This window comes from Plecotus auritus, assembly GCF_963455305.1.
Source record: "Plecotus auritus genome assembly, chromosome: 1".
Classification (NCBI taxonomy): domain Eukaryota; kingdom Metazoa; phylum Chordata; class Mammalia; order Chiroptera; family Vespertilionidae; genus Plecotus; species Plecotus auritus.
This window is the reverse complement of record NC_137770.1, coordinates 106,028,291-106,042,276: the sequence shown is the minus strand read 5'-3', so window position 1 is coordinate 106,042,276 and position 13,986 is coordinate 106,028,291. Positions and strand designations below refer to the sequence as shown.

General features: G+C 41.8%; 1 protein-coding gene across 1 annotated transcript in view; it reads right to left on the bottom strand.

Moving 5' to 3' along the window:
* The window catches only part of SVIL (supervillin), a 182,320-nt gene that overhangs the window by 64,865 nt on the left and 103,469 nt on the right, over positions 1-13,986 (bottom strand). The window contains exons 12-19 of the mRNA XM_080678887.1: positions 13,707-13,877; positions 13,017-13,051; positions 12,385-12,446; positions 11,976-12,115; positions 9,774-9,869; positions 7,853-8,096; positions 6,846-7,413; positions 5,513-5,738 (exon numbers count right to left, since the gene is read on the bottom strand). Coding sequence (XP_080535013.1) covers positions 5,513-5,738; positions 6,846-7,413; positions 7,853-8,096; positions 9,774-9,869; positions 11,976-12,115; positions 12,385-12,446; positions 13,017-13,051; positions 13,707-13,877 — 1,542 coding nt within the window. The remainder of the gene's footprint in view (positions 1-5,512; positions 5,739-6,845; positions 7,414-7,852; positions 8,097-9,773; positions 9,870-11,975; positions 12,116-12,384; positions 12,447-13,016; positions 13,052-13,706; positions 13,878-13,986) is intronic.

Genomic DNA, 13,986 nt, shown 5'->3' with positions numbered 1-13,986 from the left:
CCCTAGCCTATGGAATGCTAATGGTGGATAATTTAAAAATAACACACAATGAAATTTTAATGTATTATTCTGTCCCTTTAGATTTCCACAAGCAGAGCAGAGCAGAGCAAAAGGCCTTTCCAAATGCCTTTTTGCCTCCTGCAGTCTCATGACCCTTCTGACTCACCGCATGCAGACCACCGTGTACTGGAGAGGGCTGAGGAGCTAAATGTCTGGTCTTACACATGACATAAACTAAGGCCTATGCCATTCAAACGACTGTCAACACCTCTAACACCCGCCAAGTCCAAGTGCTATTTGAAGTGCTGTGATGTTGAGAGCTTGGGCATCTGCTTAGTCTGAGGTTGGGAACCTAGTGAGTGGCGCTGTATTAGCCTATTAACCCCAAGGCTTGGCCGGGGCCACCAGGACATGTGCTTGCCAGGCCGCCTGGGGAAATGTTCACCCCTCTTGCCACAACCCACACTTTTTCAGTGGCACTGACCTGACAGCCTTGCCTGACTAGAGCATGTTCTGCAGGCTCACAGCAGTCAGGGCAGGTCAAATATGGGAGGGGCAAACCATGTGCCCCTAATCTTCAATGTGACTTCTTCCCTCTTTAAAAACGTCCCTGCATTTCAGAGAATTACTGCACCTCATAGATTTCAGGTACGGCTGGACAGAGCTGGTTAGTATTTACAATGCCTTGGCTAGTTTGCAGGCTGAAGGAGTGAACTGACATGTCTTTTAAATGAGGAAAAGCCAGAGACCAAAAAAGGAGGGTTAAAGGGGAATGATACCTTCATCCCTAATTCTTACACAAATCTGGGGCCCTCTGGGGGCTGACATCTCCCAGCTACAAGGCAGGAACCCAGAGTCTGATGGGGAAGCATGAATACAGCCTGTGCTGGGTGGAGGGCAGCAGGGTGGATGGAGGGGCATGCAGGGAACACAGAGGGACCTCAGCTGTTCCCCTAAGTCAGGATTCTGCAGGCTGGCAGGAGGCATGGGCAAGTTTTTCAATATTCTTCAACTAAGTCCTCACATCCTACCCATTTCCCCAAGTGAAGGCATGGCTCCTTTGCCTTTTTAGTAATCTTCTCCCTAAATATAAAAGCTCAGATTCGGTTGTTTCAGTAATAGTGGAAATAAGATTCTAAAAGCCTAGTGTACTTTTAAAGAAGCATCAAAGGTTTTATCCCTAAATAACATAAACATGATTTAATTTGCAATGCCTTTCCAAAGAAGTTCCCAAACAGGAACAATTTACTCTCCGACCATTTGGACAGGTATGAAACAGTAATTTTATTAATCAAATGAAAAAAAGCAGATTGTATTTAAGTTTTATGCTCATTAGGGTTCAAACTTGACATTCTAGATGTCAGAAAGATGAAAAAAGAAAATATACTTTTATATATGTTTCTTCATGAGCATCAATCATCTTCTGAAAGAGGAGTGAACTGAGGTGGAAGAGTTGGAATCAGCCCTGCTGTCAGTTCTGCTCACGGTGTGACCCTTGTGGACATTGGAACTGAACCCCTCCTTTGGCCAAATGAGGCAGTCAGAGGAAGTCAGAATAAGGTTTAAAAGTTCTATTTTATACTAGAGGCCTAGTGCATGAAATTAGTGCATGGCGGGGGGGGGGGGGTCCCTCAGCCCAGCCTGCACCCTCTCCAATCTGGGACCCCTCGAGGGATGTCCGACTGCCCGTTTAAGCCCAATGGGCAGTCGGACATCCCTATCACAATCCAGGACTGCTTGCTCCCAACTGCTCACCTGCCTACCTGCCTGATTGCCCTTAACCACTCCGCTGCCAGCCTGATTGTCACCTAACTGCTCCCCTGCTGGCCCGATAGCCCCTAACTGCCCTCGCCTCCTGCCCTGGTCACCCATAACTGTCCTCCCCTACAGACCTGGTAGCCCCCAAATGTTCTCCCCTGCAGGCCTAGTCCCCCCCAACTGCCCTCCCCTGCTGGCCCAGTCACCCCCAACTTCCCTCCCCTGCAGGCCTGGTTCCCCGCCAACAGCCCTTCCCTGCCAGCCCAATTGCCCCTAACTGCCCTTCCCTGCTGGTCTGGTTGCCCCTAACTGCCCTCACTTGCCAGTCTGGTCACCCCCAACTGCCCTCCCCTGCAGGCCTGGTCTCCCCCAACTGCCCTCCCTTGCAGGTCTGGTTGCCCCTAACTGCCCTCCTCTGCTAGCTCAGTTGTCCCTAACTGCCCTCCCCTGCAGGCCTGGTTGCCCCCAACTACCCTCCCCTGCAGGCCTGGTCCCCCACAACTGCCCTCCCCTGCAGGCCTGGTTCCCCCCACTGCCCTCCCCTGCAGGCCTGGTCCCTCCCAACTGCCCTCTCCTGCTTGTCTGATCGCCCCCAACTGCCCTCTCCTGCCGGCCATCTTTGACCACATGGGGGCAGCCATCTTGTGTGTTGGAGTGATGGTCAGTTTGCATATTACCTCTTTATTATATAGGATGTCACCTCAAAAAAGAAAAATAAAACCCCAAAAATTACATGGATAGCATTCTTATTTTAAATAGGTCAAGTTTCATTATCTCATTTAACAGAAGGGAGGGAATATAAACCCAATTTAGGGAAAAGTAAATGGATTGTAAGGACATATAGTTTTGTTATTTCAGCAAAGTAAAAGTAAAATGCCATCAAGATCAGGGGGAGCCCAGCTGGTGCGGCTCAATGGTTGAGAGTCAAGTTAGGAACCAGGAGGTCACCATTTGATTCCAGGTCAGGCCACATGGCCAGTCTGTGGACTCCATCTGTAGTGGAAGGTGTGTAGGAGGCAGCCCATCAGTGATTCTCTCTCATCATTGATGTTTCTATCTCTCTCCATTTCCCTTCTTCTCTGAAATAGATTATATATATACACACACACACATACACACAGATCGTGGGGGATCACTGGCAAAATATTTCATATTAGCATAATTTATTATAAACACAGCTGCTAAATATAGTGCCCACATCCTTTTTCAAACATCATGCAGGCACACTTTGTTTTTTATGTGCTTCACTTTATTCAGCTTCACAGATGTTGCATGCTTTACAAATTGAAGGCAAGACCCTCCACCAGTGAAAAAATTAGGGCTCTCTTTATTGTGATACTTGCTTTATGGCAGTAGTCTGGAACCAAACCCACAATAAATCTGAAGTGTGCCTGTATATTTAACAATTAAAGTGAATAGCAGGATATTTAACAAGCATTCCTTACTGTTATGGCTCTGAACAGTTTGGGGTCACCCTTGGAAACTGAGAGAGGTTCTGTCTCCCACTCGCCAGAAAGTGCCTGTGCACACACAGTCGATTGAATACTTCCCGGCAGTTCCCAGAAACCTTGCAGCCATCCTTGAACTCCTCAACCATCCACAAAGCCTAGGTTAAGAAGCTGCACCTTTACTAGTATGGCATCTCCCATTTTCTAAAATGAGAGTTTTAGAGGATTCAAACTGCTTTCAGAAAGATACAAATACATTAAAATTTATTAAAAATAGCAAATAAATCAATAATTATCACACCATTGATAGACATAAAATTTCACCAAAAGTCCTAAGTCCCAACAGAAAGATTATGTACTCAAAGATGGGGAAATACCCCCTAAAAGCCTTTGAGAGAAGGAGTATCTTAGTATTTTCCATTGGAATTTTACCCCAGAAATATTTTCTGATCTATAGAACATCAGAAGTGCATATAGCGATATTTTCATTAATATCCTTAAATGAATAAATGAAATCTCTTTCTTCTCATCTAACCGGTTATCAATAGTTGAATCTCTGGGACCCAATTTCTTTAAGCCAGGTGTCCACAGAGGATTCAGGCCAGTTTCCCATATTCAGGACATCAGTCCTCTCACTTAGTTTACCCCGTCAGCCCTTCACTGATGCCTCCTCAGTCTAGTAAGACTAATTTATTGTGAATTTTAAATAAGATTTAACAACCTTAATAATGCATTTGTTGAAAATGGCACCATCTAGTTAATATTTTAGGAATATTGTTCAAAAGCTCGGCTGGAAAAACAGAGTGAAGAATTTTCATTGTGGTTGGATATACCTATCGTCTTAGGTAGTTGAAATGTAGCTAAATAAATAAGAGTGTCCGGAGTCTAACAGAGCAAGAACACTTCTGGGTGCTGGGAGGTGCTAAGGAAGTCTAGGTAGGCAGAACCGTAAGGAACTGATGGTAGAAACAATTCTGCTTACCACACCGGGAAGTTGACAAGACCTTTCTTCCTGCAGTGTTCCTATCACTATTACATCTTTTGCTACTTAATTCAACTGAAGGTTAACAAGGAAAATACAACTTGAAATATTTAGCTCCCGTTCTTTGTTTCTGTCCCATTTAAATATATCCTATCCTGTCAATCCTCCATCATTCTTTTGAATTAAGTGATGTTATGATGTTGATACTCAAATGTAATCTTTCATAGCTATTACCTGATTCAAAATTTCTAAATGCAGTTCATAAAAGGCATCTAATTTACTTTCTGTAAAACAAACAAAACTTAGATTTTAATCCCAAAAATTTATATTCTAAATGACCCTGGTCAGTGTGGCTCAGTTGGTTGGAGTATCGTCCCAAACACCAAAAGGTGGCAGTTTGGATTCCCAGTCAGGGCACATACCCAGGTTCCGGGTATGATCACCCGTCAGGGAGTGTGTGAGAGGCAATTGATTGATGTTTCTTTCTCTCACATTGATGTTTTTCTCTCTCTTTCTATCTTTATCTCCCTAAAAATCAATAATACCAGTACATACTGATTTTCTAAAAGGATTTATCTTCATTTTAAATGAATGTGTCTTCATTCCCTCAAATAAATATACAAATATGTATGTGTTCATATACATACTAGAGGCCCAATGCATGAATTTGTGAACAGGTGGGGTCCGGCCCGCCCACCCTGATGGGGCCAATGGGGCTGGGCCAGCTGGGGGGAGGGGCTGCAGGAGGTTAGTTGGCCGCCCCACCCAGATTGGGGTGTGGGGGCCTATCGAGGGCAGGGCTGGCTAAGGGGAGGGGCCATGGGAGGTTGAGGTGGGCCAATCGGGGCCCCGATTGGGCTGGTTGGTCGCCACTGTGCACATCATAGATACTGGTCATTCTGGTCAGTTGCCTTTTATATATATATAGATTTTATATAAACAGTCACAAACACTGAGTACATTAAATTTGATGCCATCTGGATCTGAAAGGGAAAGAGCCAAGCTCTTTGTTCCCATCACTGGATAGTCAAAATTTAATATAAAAAATAAAATAAAACCGTAAACAGATGAAGCAAGCAAACGTCTGTTTCTGTGGTTTCCTCATATGAGTCTGGAACTGGCCCTCATCCAGCCTTATCCGAGCAGGCAGGGAGTCACTGCAATTCACTCTTGATTTCCCCAAAGAATTCTAATATAACAGCACATCTCCTCATGTAGCTGGACTCACGATTTCATCCCTTTGCCAATTACTCAGATCTCTCCTTAAAAGTAAGTTGTAATTCCTCCCTAATAGAATTACTTTGCAGTCATTAAATCTGATTACCTTTCTTTAATTGACATGGTTTTGCTTGGTGAATCAAGGCTGCCCTCCACTGTTGGCATTCTGATCTCTCCAGCAGCAAACATCGCACATGGATTCTTATAGTGCTTCTCCTGTAGTAGCTCTGCAGGCTCTTGCTGCTTCCAGGACACTGGGGCTGCAGCTTGAACAACACTGTTCCCAGCAACTGTGCCGCTCTGCTCAGAAGTGGGTTCCCCGAACTCTGCCACTGGGAAGGAAAGGAGTGACGTCAGCACTTACTCCTCCAGGCAAGCATTCTTCCAGCTGTTCACCCCCCAACAGTCCTGCATTTGCAGTGCAAACTGTGGGCACATAGCCGGCTATCCAATCCAGTGGAATTTATGCAAATCTGTGGCAACTGCATGGTGTGAGAAAACCAAATTTCCCAGTGGGCTACTCCATACAGCAAAAAATTGATCTCTTCCTGTGTGTCAGACACAGGAAGTTAGCTTTAACTGTAAACTACAAAATGTTTCTGTTAGGTTTGATCGAGCAATTGAATTGATACCCCTCCCCCGGGAACTGGCTTTTCAGGTCATTTCACTATGGACATTCCCTTTGCTGAGACCACGTTTCACTTGTGACCACATTCCATTCTCTCCCCTCCGGGTATGCATAAAGAAGTCTCTGCCCAGAGAAAGCCCACCAAAAGTCCTTTAAAAGCTGCTGACTCCTGTCACTGGGGGCTGGAGCCATCCAGGCTCAGCCACCTGGTGTGCGGATGATCAAATAAATTTGTAATCCCTCACCACTCTGGCCTAACAGTTTCTACTCCTCCAGAGAGTACTTTTGAATGTGCCATAGCCACAAGCCAAAACCATTATTATAACTTACTATCATTTTATGTAAATGAAGAAAGAGAAAGAAAGTCCCATGCAATAGAGCCTGCTAGCCTACATAGGAGGAATGCAGAAGGAGAGTCTGGAAATCCACAAACCTGGGTTCAAACCCTGATACCCTGCACTTACCCAGCCCTGGACATTTGGGGTCATCAACTCATAAAAGGGGCCAACAGAGCTAGCAGTTGACAAGGCTGTTATGTGTTTTAATGTGACCAAAGACATCAAATACCCTTATCAAGATGTGTGAAAGAGCGTCAGGTATTTTTATTGCTGAAAAATTGATAATCCACCAAATAAGTGAAACTCAAGAGGAAGAAAAGTCTAGGGGAGAGTAGGATCCAAGGTAAAATTTTAATCTAGTTATAAAGTGCCTTCATGATTTAATTGGAAACAATCACAAACACATGCAAACAATCCAGCAGAAACTAAAAACCCAATCAGTTTCTCCAACTTTAGGAGCAGTAGCAACTTACCTCTCAGCGAAAACTTCCTCTTTGTGACATTCTCCACATCCACCTTCTCTTCAAAGGGCGGCCTACCCTTCAAGTCTAGGTTCCCTTGAGTGGTGCTTTTGGCAGTGGAAAACTCCTCATCGCCAGTGTGGGAGACAGGGGCATTTGGTAGCTCTAGGCTTCCTTTTCTTGGAACATCATATTTAGGTTCTTTATGGCTGTCTCCTTTCTGGACTGGGTTGAGGTTAGGGTAGGATGGCTCTGCTTCCTCAAAGGATCTGTTTTTAGCACCACCATCTCTACCTGTCAAGGTTCTCTTGCTTTCCGTCTCTCCATACTCTCTAAACATACCTTTGCTCCCACTGCCTTCTATTGAAGGCTGACAGGATTGGGGCTTCAGAGTGCTACTAATCGAAGAATCTACATTTTCTATTGAAGAAGGAAACTTATAGCCAGTGACACTTGTGTTGTCATCCATGGATGGCTTTGTCCGAAGGTCTCCTGCGTACATAGGAGTGACTGTAGATGCCATGGTGGACACAGATGTATTAACAGTAGGCGAGAAAGGAATGAGCTTTCCACTTTGTACCTGGGAGGACAGAGTGAAAAAGGAAAGAGCTGATTTAAAAATAATGTCTAGATAAACCCCAGTGTATGGACTAACCTAGACTGAAATACTACATTTGGTGCAGTTTTACTCTTGTCTTGTGGGAAACCAATGCTAGACACAGTTATACAATGCATCTCATTAATCAAATCATCCGGGTGAGAAGCAGACTGTGTGTCCTATTTTTCTCTCCAAGACAGGAACAATCCAGATGATTTCAGCAAGCAAATTACAAAAACAAGTAAAGAGAACCATACTTGGCATGGTGACTTTCTTAGGAATGAAGTCATTACCAATTCATCTACAAGTAACACGGTGTACAGGTACACCACCTTCATTATATCACTAACCTGAGATAACCCCGTGCTCCTATAGTTTAAGAACATACAAGAAAACTGGAATTTGATGACAGTGCACCCACCTGTTCCACCTCTCCAAGCGTTACCGGCTGAGTTTGATAGCGAGCATTCATTCTCCTCTGTCTTGTGTCTATTCTGTTTCGGGTAGAAATAGCCTTTGAGACTGGCTGGGACAATTTGTTAAACAAGGCCAACTTCTCTGCCAAGCTTAAAGTGGAGGAATCAGGTTCACCTTGTTCAGCAGAATCTTTGCCCTCATTTGCCTGGTCTCTGGCTAGAGCCTTTTGGTGAGCAGATGCCTGTAATCTGAAAGGGAGACAAAGGCAGTAACACAAATGAAAACAAACACAAGCCCACCGCTAATTTTGTATGTTAACTTTCTTTCAAGTGTCAATTTTGAAAAGGGCTTTATTTTGCCCAGATACATTTAAGACAGGTGCAGGCAGTTGTTTGGCTATTAAAGGAGACTGTAAAAAGCAGAGTAGTCGGGGTACACTAGCTTTGTCAATTTCACAAAGGGCAGATTTTTAGCTCTGAATTATCTCTAAAAATTGAATTTCCTGTTTTAAGAAATGAAGGTCAGTTTGGACATACCTTATTTTTGAGAAAAAACTTGTATTGTTAGTATCAATAATAAATAAGGCTAAAAGGAGTCTTAAGGCATCAGCTATGGCTTATTTAGACCTTATCTTAATATGTGGTTTAGAAGGTGGTCTTTTCATTTTAAATAATTAACAAATAGAATAATCATGCTGTCCACAACTTTATCCACAACACAGAGTTTTGATTTTCACTTGCTAACCACAAATGGCTTCATTTTAAGGTTCTTTCACTCCTTCACTCTAGCACTTTCTCTCATAGGTTTAAATCACTGGCTGATAGGGCTCTTTTGTCCTACTTTATGCACTTCTGTACTGGCTGAAATTTTACAGTGAATGTGTATTTTTATAATTAGAGATTAAAAACACAAAAACTCTCCAGCGGAAAAAAGTCTGTAATTCCCAGTAACTTGAAACATGAAGGGAATTTCAGACAATGGTAAGTCCCTCTGGCTCTCAGGCAGAGAAGGCTTCCAGTTACATGGCCACGGTGACTCCCCAAAGGTTTAAGACAAGCCCCTTTCTGCCACTGGGAAACCCAATTCTCAGTCCAGTAAACAGTATATTCTGCCCTGACTCCAATTAATCACTACTTCACATGTTGCCCCAGACAAAAGAGGAGTGTCAGTGTTCCAGAACACTAATGAAATGGCAACAGGCACCCTGCCTTGGAGTCTTTCCTGAGGTCAACAGGTGAACTGGGAGGGCAACCTCAACCTCCTTCTCAAGTGAGGTCTCAGGTTCTGGGCTGTGCTAGCTTTATTTCTGCACTGTCATTTTACTTCTTTTAGTCTTTTTAGCCTTTGCATTTTGGCCCATAGTAGCAAAATAGAAGGGCTATTTACATACCGTAAGGACACAATTTTAAAACATGATAATGAAACATCTTTCAGACACTATAAATTTTTAATATCCTTATTCCCAAATATAAAGGCATTGTCTATAATTAGAAACAGGTAGGATTGTTTTTAACACCTATTTGTGTCTACATGTTTTTTTTTAAAAAAACCTGAGTATTATCAGAATTTCAACATTCACATTAACTCCCATTTTTCTATTAATCTTTATTAAGTGCTAGTATTTTAGGTTGAAGAATGACATTTCTTAGGGATGGCTATGTTTATGAAAAACAGAAACAAAGCAAATGGATGAGTGAATTAGTGTGATCCTTGTTCCAACACATCATGGACGCAGGTAGATGAGATGTTTCCTCATGCAGGCCTACATGAAGCAATCAGTGTCTTGAACTATAACAAAACATTCCTGGAACAACTCATTGCACTGACTTGTTGTCAAACAAATGAAAGCCATTCAAGATTTTCAGACTCTTCTGTAGTCTACCACCTTTGCCCTCCGGCCACATGCTGCTATTGCTGTCCAGTACCTGGCAGGCTGCACAGTGCTCTTAGCTACAGTGGGACTAGGAAGTCTTGTCATTACAGGGTGGGTGGCCACAGAGCAGGAAGCAGGGAGAGGTTCACTTTAAAGCAATTGCCAAAGAAGGAACATTCATAAGGAGAGAGAAGAAAAGAAGCATTAAGGAAAGCATAGTTTTCCATCCAGAAACATGAAATCAAATATTTCTTAAAAATTATTTACTCATTAGTTTGGGAAAACCACTAAAGAACTTGAAAAGCATAACAAACTTAGGAAATAACAGACAGAGGCTACTCAAAGTAAATGGAATAAGAATAGGCTATCTTTAGAAGAAATGTCCTGGTTTAAAAAAGTAATTTAGCCCTAATCAGTTTGGCTCAGTGGATAGATCATCGGCCTGTGGACTGAAGGGTCCCAGGTTCGATTCTGGTCAAGGGCATGTACCTGGGTTGCGGGCACATCCCTAGTGGGGGGTGTGCAGGAGGCAGCTGATCGATGTTTCTCTCACATTGATGTTTCTAACTTTCTATCCCTCTCCCTTCCTCTCTGTAAAAAAATCAATAAAATATATTTTAAAAAAAAGTAATTTAAAAGAAAGCTAATGTCAACCACCGGGATATCAGTAGATTATACCCATTTTTAGAATGTTTTTCTCCATCTATATTTTTTAAAAGAATCAGTGTCCTCATATAATCTATGGGCACATCAAAGTAGACTCAGTGAGCCTTACATGGTAATAATTTTTGCTTATTTACCATTTTGCTTCCATGGGTAGGTGTTTTGTGTTTATATGGCCACTCAGATATTAAAAAAATAAAATTTAAATTTAAAAAAACTGATTTGCTGCCCTGACCAGTTTGGCTCAGTGGATAGAGCGTCAGCCTGCGGACGGAAGGGCCCCGGGTTCGATTCCGGTCAAGGGCATGTACCTTGGTTGCGGGCACATCCCCAGTGGGGGGTGTGCAAGAGGCAGCTGATCGATGTTTCTCTCTCATCTATGTTTCTGATTTTCTATCCCTCTACCTTCCTCTCTGTGAAAAATCAATAAAATATATTTAAAAAAAATAAAAAATAAAAAAACTGATTTGCTAAGAGTTCCTCCTGGGTATAGGATGTATTTATCCACAATCATACCGAAATGTTGAGGAATAGCTGAGGAAAGAAGTGAAGGCAGCTGACCAAACAGCAGGTTCACTGGAGTGAGAGGCACTCCATTTTTTCAAAAACTGTGTGTGTGTGTGTGTGTGTGTGTGTGTGTGTGTGTGTGTGTCCAGGAGAAGCACAAAAACAATTTTTAAAAAAATGAATAAAAGTTGCCCAGGCCAGTGTGCTAAATGGTTAGAGCATCGGCCCATGCACCAAAGGTTAAGGGTTCAATTCCCAGTTAAGGGCATGTACCTGGGTTGCAGGCTCAATCCCCAACCCTAGTCGGGCACCTGAGGGAGGCAACCAAACAATGTGTCTCTCTCACATCGATGTTTCTCTCTCTCACCCGCTTCCTCTATCCCTCCTACTCTCTCTAAAAATCAATGGGAAAAATATCCTCATATGAGGATTAATAACAACAACAAAAAAGCAACAACTAAAAACAGTTTTCACTTGATGGAAGTGATTATCCCTGAATGAATGAATGAATGAATGAATGACTGGGAAATCCATTCTGAACATATTAGAACACACTGCTCAAAAATTGTTTAAAAGGTTATCAAACTTCCAATTAATTTTTAAAAATTTTTGATTATTTAAAAACAAAAAGAATCCTTCACTTTTTGAGATATATAGTAAAATATTAATGGGAGAAATTATATCTTGTGTTTGCTTGAAAATAATACAAGAGGAAAAGGGAAGTGGATGGGGATAGAGGTACAGCAGGAGTTGATGACTACTGAAACTGGGTGATGAGTACATAGGGTTCATTATATTAATTTATTTACTTTCATTTTGTAAATTTTCCATTGTAAAGAGATAAAAAAATGCAGACAAAAAATTAAACAAAATTCCTCTTCATGTTTTTCTAGTAGATACAATAGATAACACATCCCATTATGAGGTTCAGAGACCGCAGAAAGGAAAATCCCTAAACACCAACTTCTCTATGGCTTCTAACTAAACCATCTCCCAATCACCTCGTTTTCTTTATAAGTCTTCAAATGTCTTTTTAAAAAGAAGACAGTACAGCCAAGGCCAAAAGGGCAGAAGGGAGACTCACGTGGCTGCAATAACCACCTCCTCGGTGGTCACAGGCTGGGTGTGGGATCTGTCCTGCAAACGCCGCAGCCTTTGCTCCACGGCCGCGTTTCTCGAACATCGCTTTGGAACATGTTTCTCATCAAATGACTTTTCCATTTCCTGAGATTAGAAACATTGTGGAATCCTCATGAATTCGAGAAAAGGAAATTGGGGCAGCAAAATGTTTCTACTTTGTTCCCCTACCCTGGGAAACACTCTGAGAGGTTTGAATCACTATTGGAAGTGAACACTTGTGCTGTGTCGGCTGGTGGTCACATCAGCCAAGGATCTGAAGAGAGGGGAGCCACAGAGGGCCCAGGTGCAGGACACAGTGGATGCCTCCCTCAGGAGGGTGACAGTTGCTACTCAAACACTTCAGCACATCTTACCCGGAAAAGCAGCCTCTTGGCAGCAACACTCAGTTTGGCTCGTTCATCTACCTTTTCTTCATCTGAAAAAAGCCATAAAATAAAAACTAGACATCATTAAAAAACGTATGTAAAGATTCCAAAAAGTTTCTCAAGGCTGACCTGAAAATCCTTTGAATATAAGAATGGAAATACTAAAAATTACAGTTGGCAGTATTTCCCCTTTGCAGGAAGCCTATTCTGCTCAGTGAAAAGGTGCTCATTTCCATTGTAATTAACCAAACAAAATTCTGTCTGGATAGTAATTCTCTATTGTTCTATTTGACAAGTTGAGACTTAATAATATTTTTTTAGGGAAGGAATGGCTCTTCTTTATTATTCAACATTAGTAGCAGCAATAACAGGAAACCTACTTCTTTGGAGCAAATCAGTTGTTTTATTATTGCTGACTCATCAATTTTCTAACACTCTCAAAGATAACAGAAAGATCATCTGAAAACCTAAACTAGGTTTTGTTATATTGACAGAAAGAATGCCTGCAAAGGAGTAAGAAATAGGTATGCATGGTAATATCATTCTCAAAAAAGCAAAAATCTTATTTAAATCTAATCTGGGGGAGATGATGAAGAAGCAAAAGGAAAACAGATACTTGCCCTCAGCAGTTGGCATTTCTGAATTTGAAGTAGACCTAGGAAAGACATTAGCAAATAATAATAAAAAATTAGCTGGTGGGAGTAGATGGTCCATATAAATTATCATAAAAATAAAAATGCAATTAAATTTTCTTAAAGAATATTATCCTGATAGTAATTCTAGTTGTGAATATATATGTACAGTTAACAGACACCATAGAATGCATGTGCACACAGCCCAGCCAAGTGGACACCTTGTGGAGACAAACGAGAATCAAATGTGACTTATTCAACATGACTGATGGTGATTTTTTAGATAAACCTTATCATTTCCAGGGATAATCAAGTGATAACACAAAACTCAAATACAACAAGCAGGCAGACATTTTAAAAATGAATATTCCTCAGTTATTTTAAAATATGGTGAATACTCAACTTGGATTCTAACTTAACAAGGGCATAAGAAATTAAAAACATTAAATGAAGAAAAATTTTTCTTCTTACAGTTTGAGTGCAATTTAAAACAGTATCTTGGGATTCTGTTGTCAAGGATAACATTCTTTAAAAATACATTTATATCAGCCAAGTAAATATTCCTTATAGATTAGATGGAAGAACTATGGAATCACCACATCCCATTTAAACAGCATCAGGATCATCACTGTGATGAAAATCCTGTGTGAGTTAGTTCCTAGACATACATGTGCCTACCTATCTGATTCCTTTCGTTCTGCTGAGGTTATAGGTTGAGTTCTAAATCTCTCAGAAGTTTTTCTACTTTCACCAGGAGAAAAATAGCGTCGTGGTTTCTGGGAACCTCTCTCCCGTTCCACACTGGTAGACAAGCCAACTCCTTTGGTTGACCTCTCAAGCCGTGATTGGCTTTTAGAATCATCAGGAGAGAGGATATAACAGAGGACCGGGGAGACAGAGAGAGAGAGAGAGAGAGAATAAAGCAAAGGTTTATGCATCTCAGTGAGTCAAGGCACAG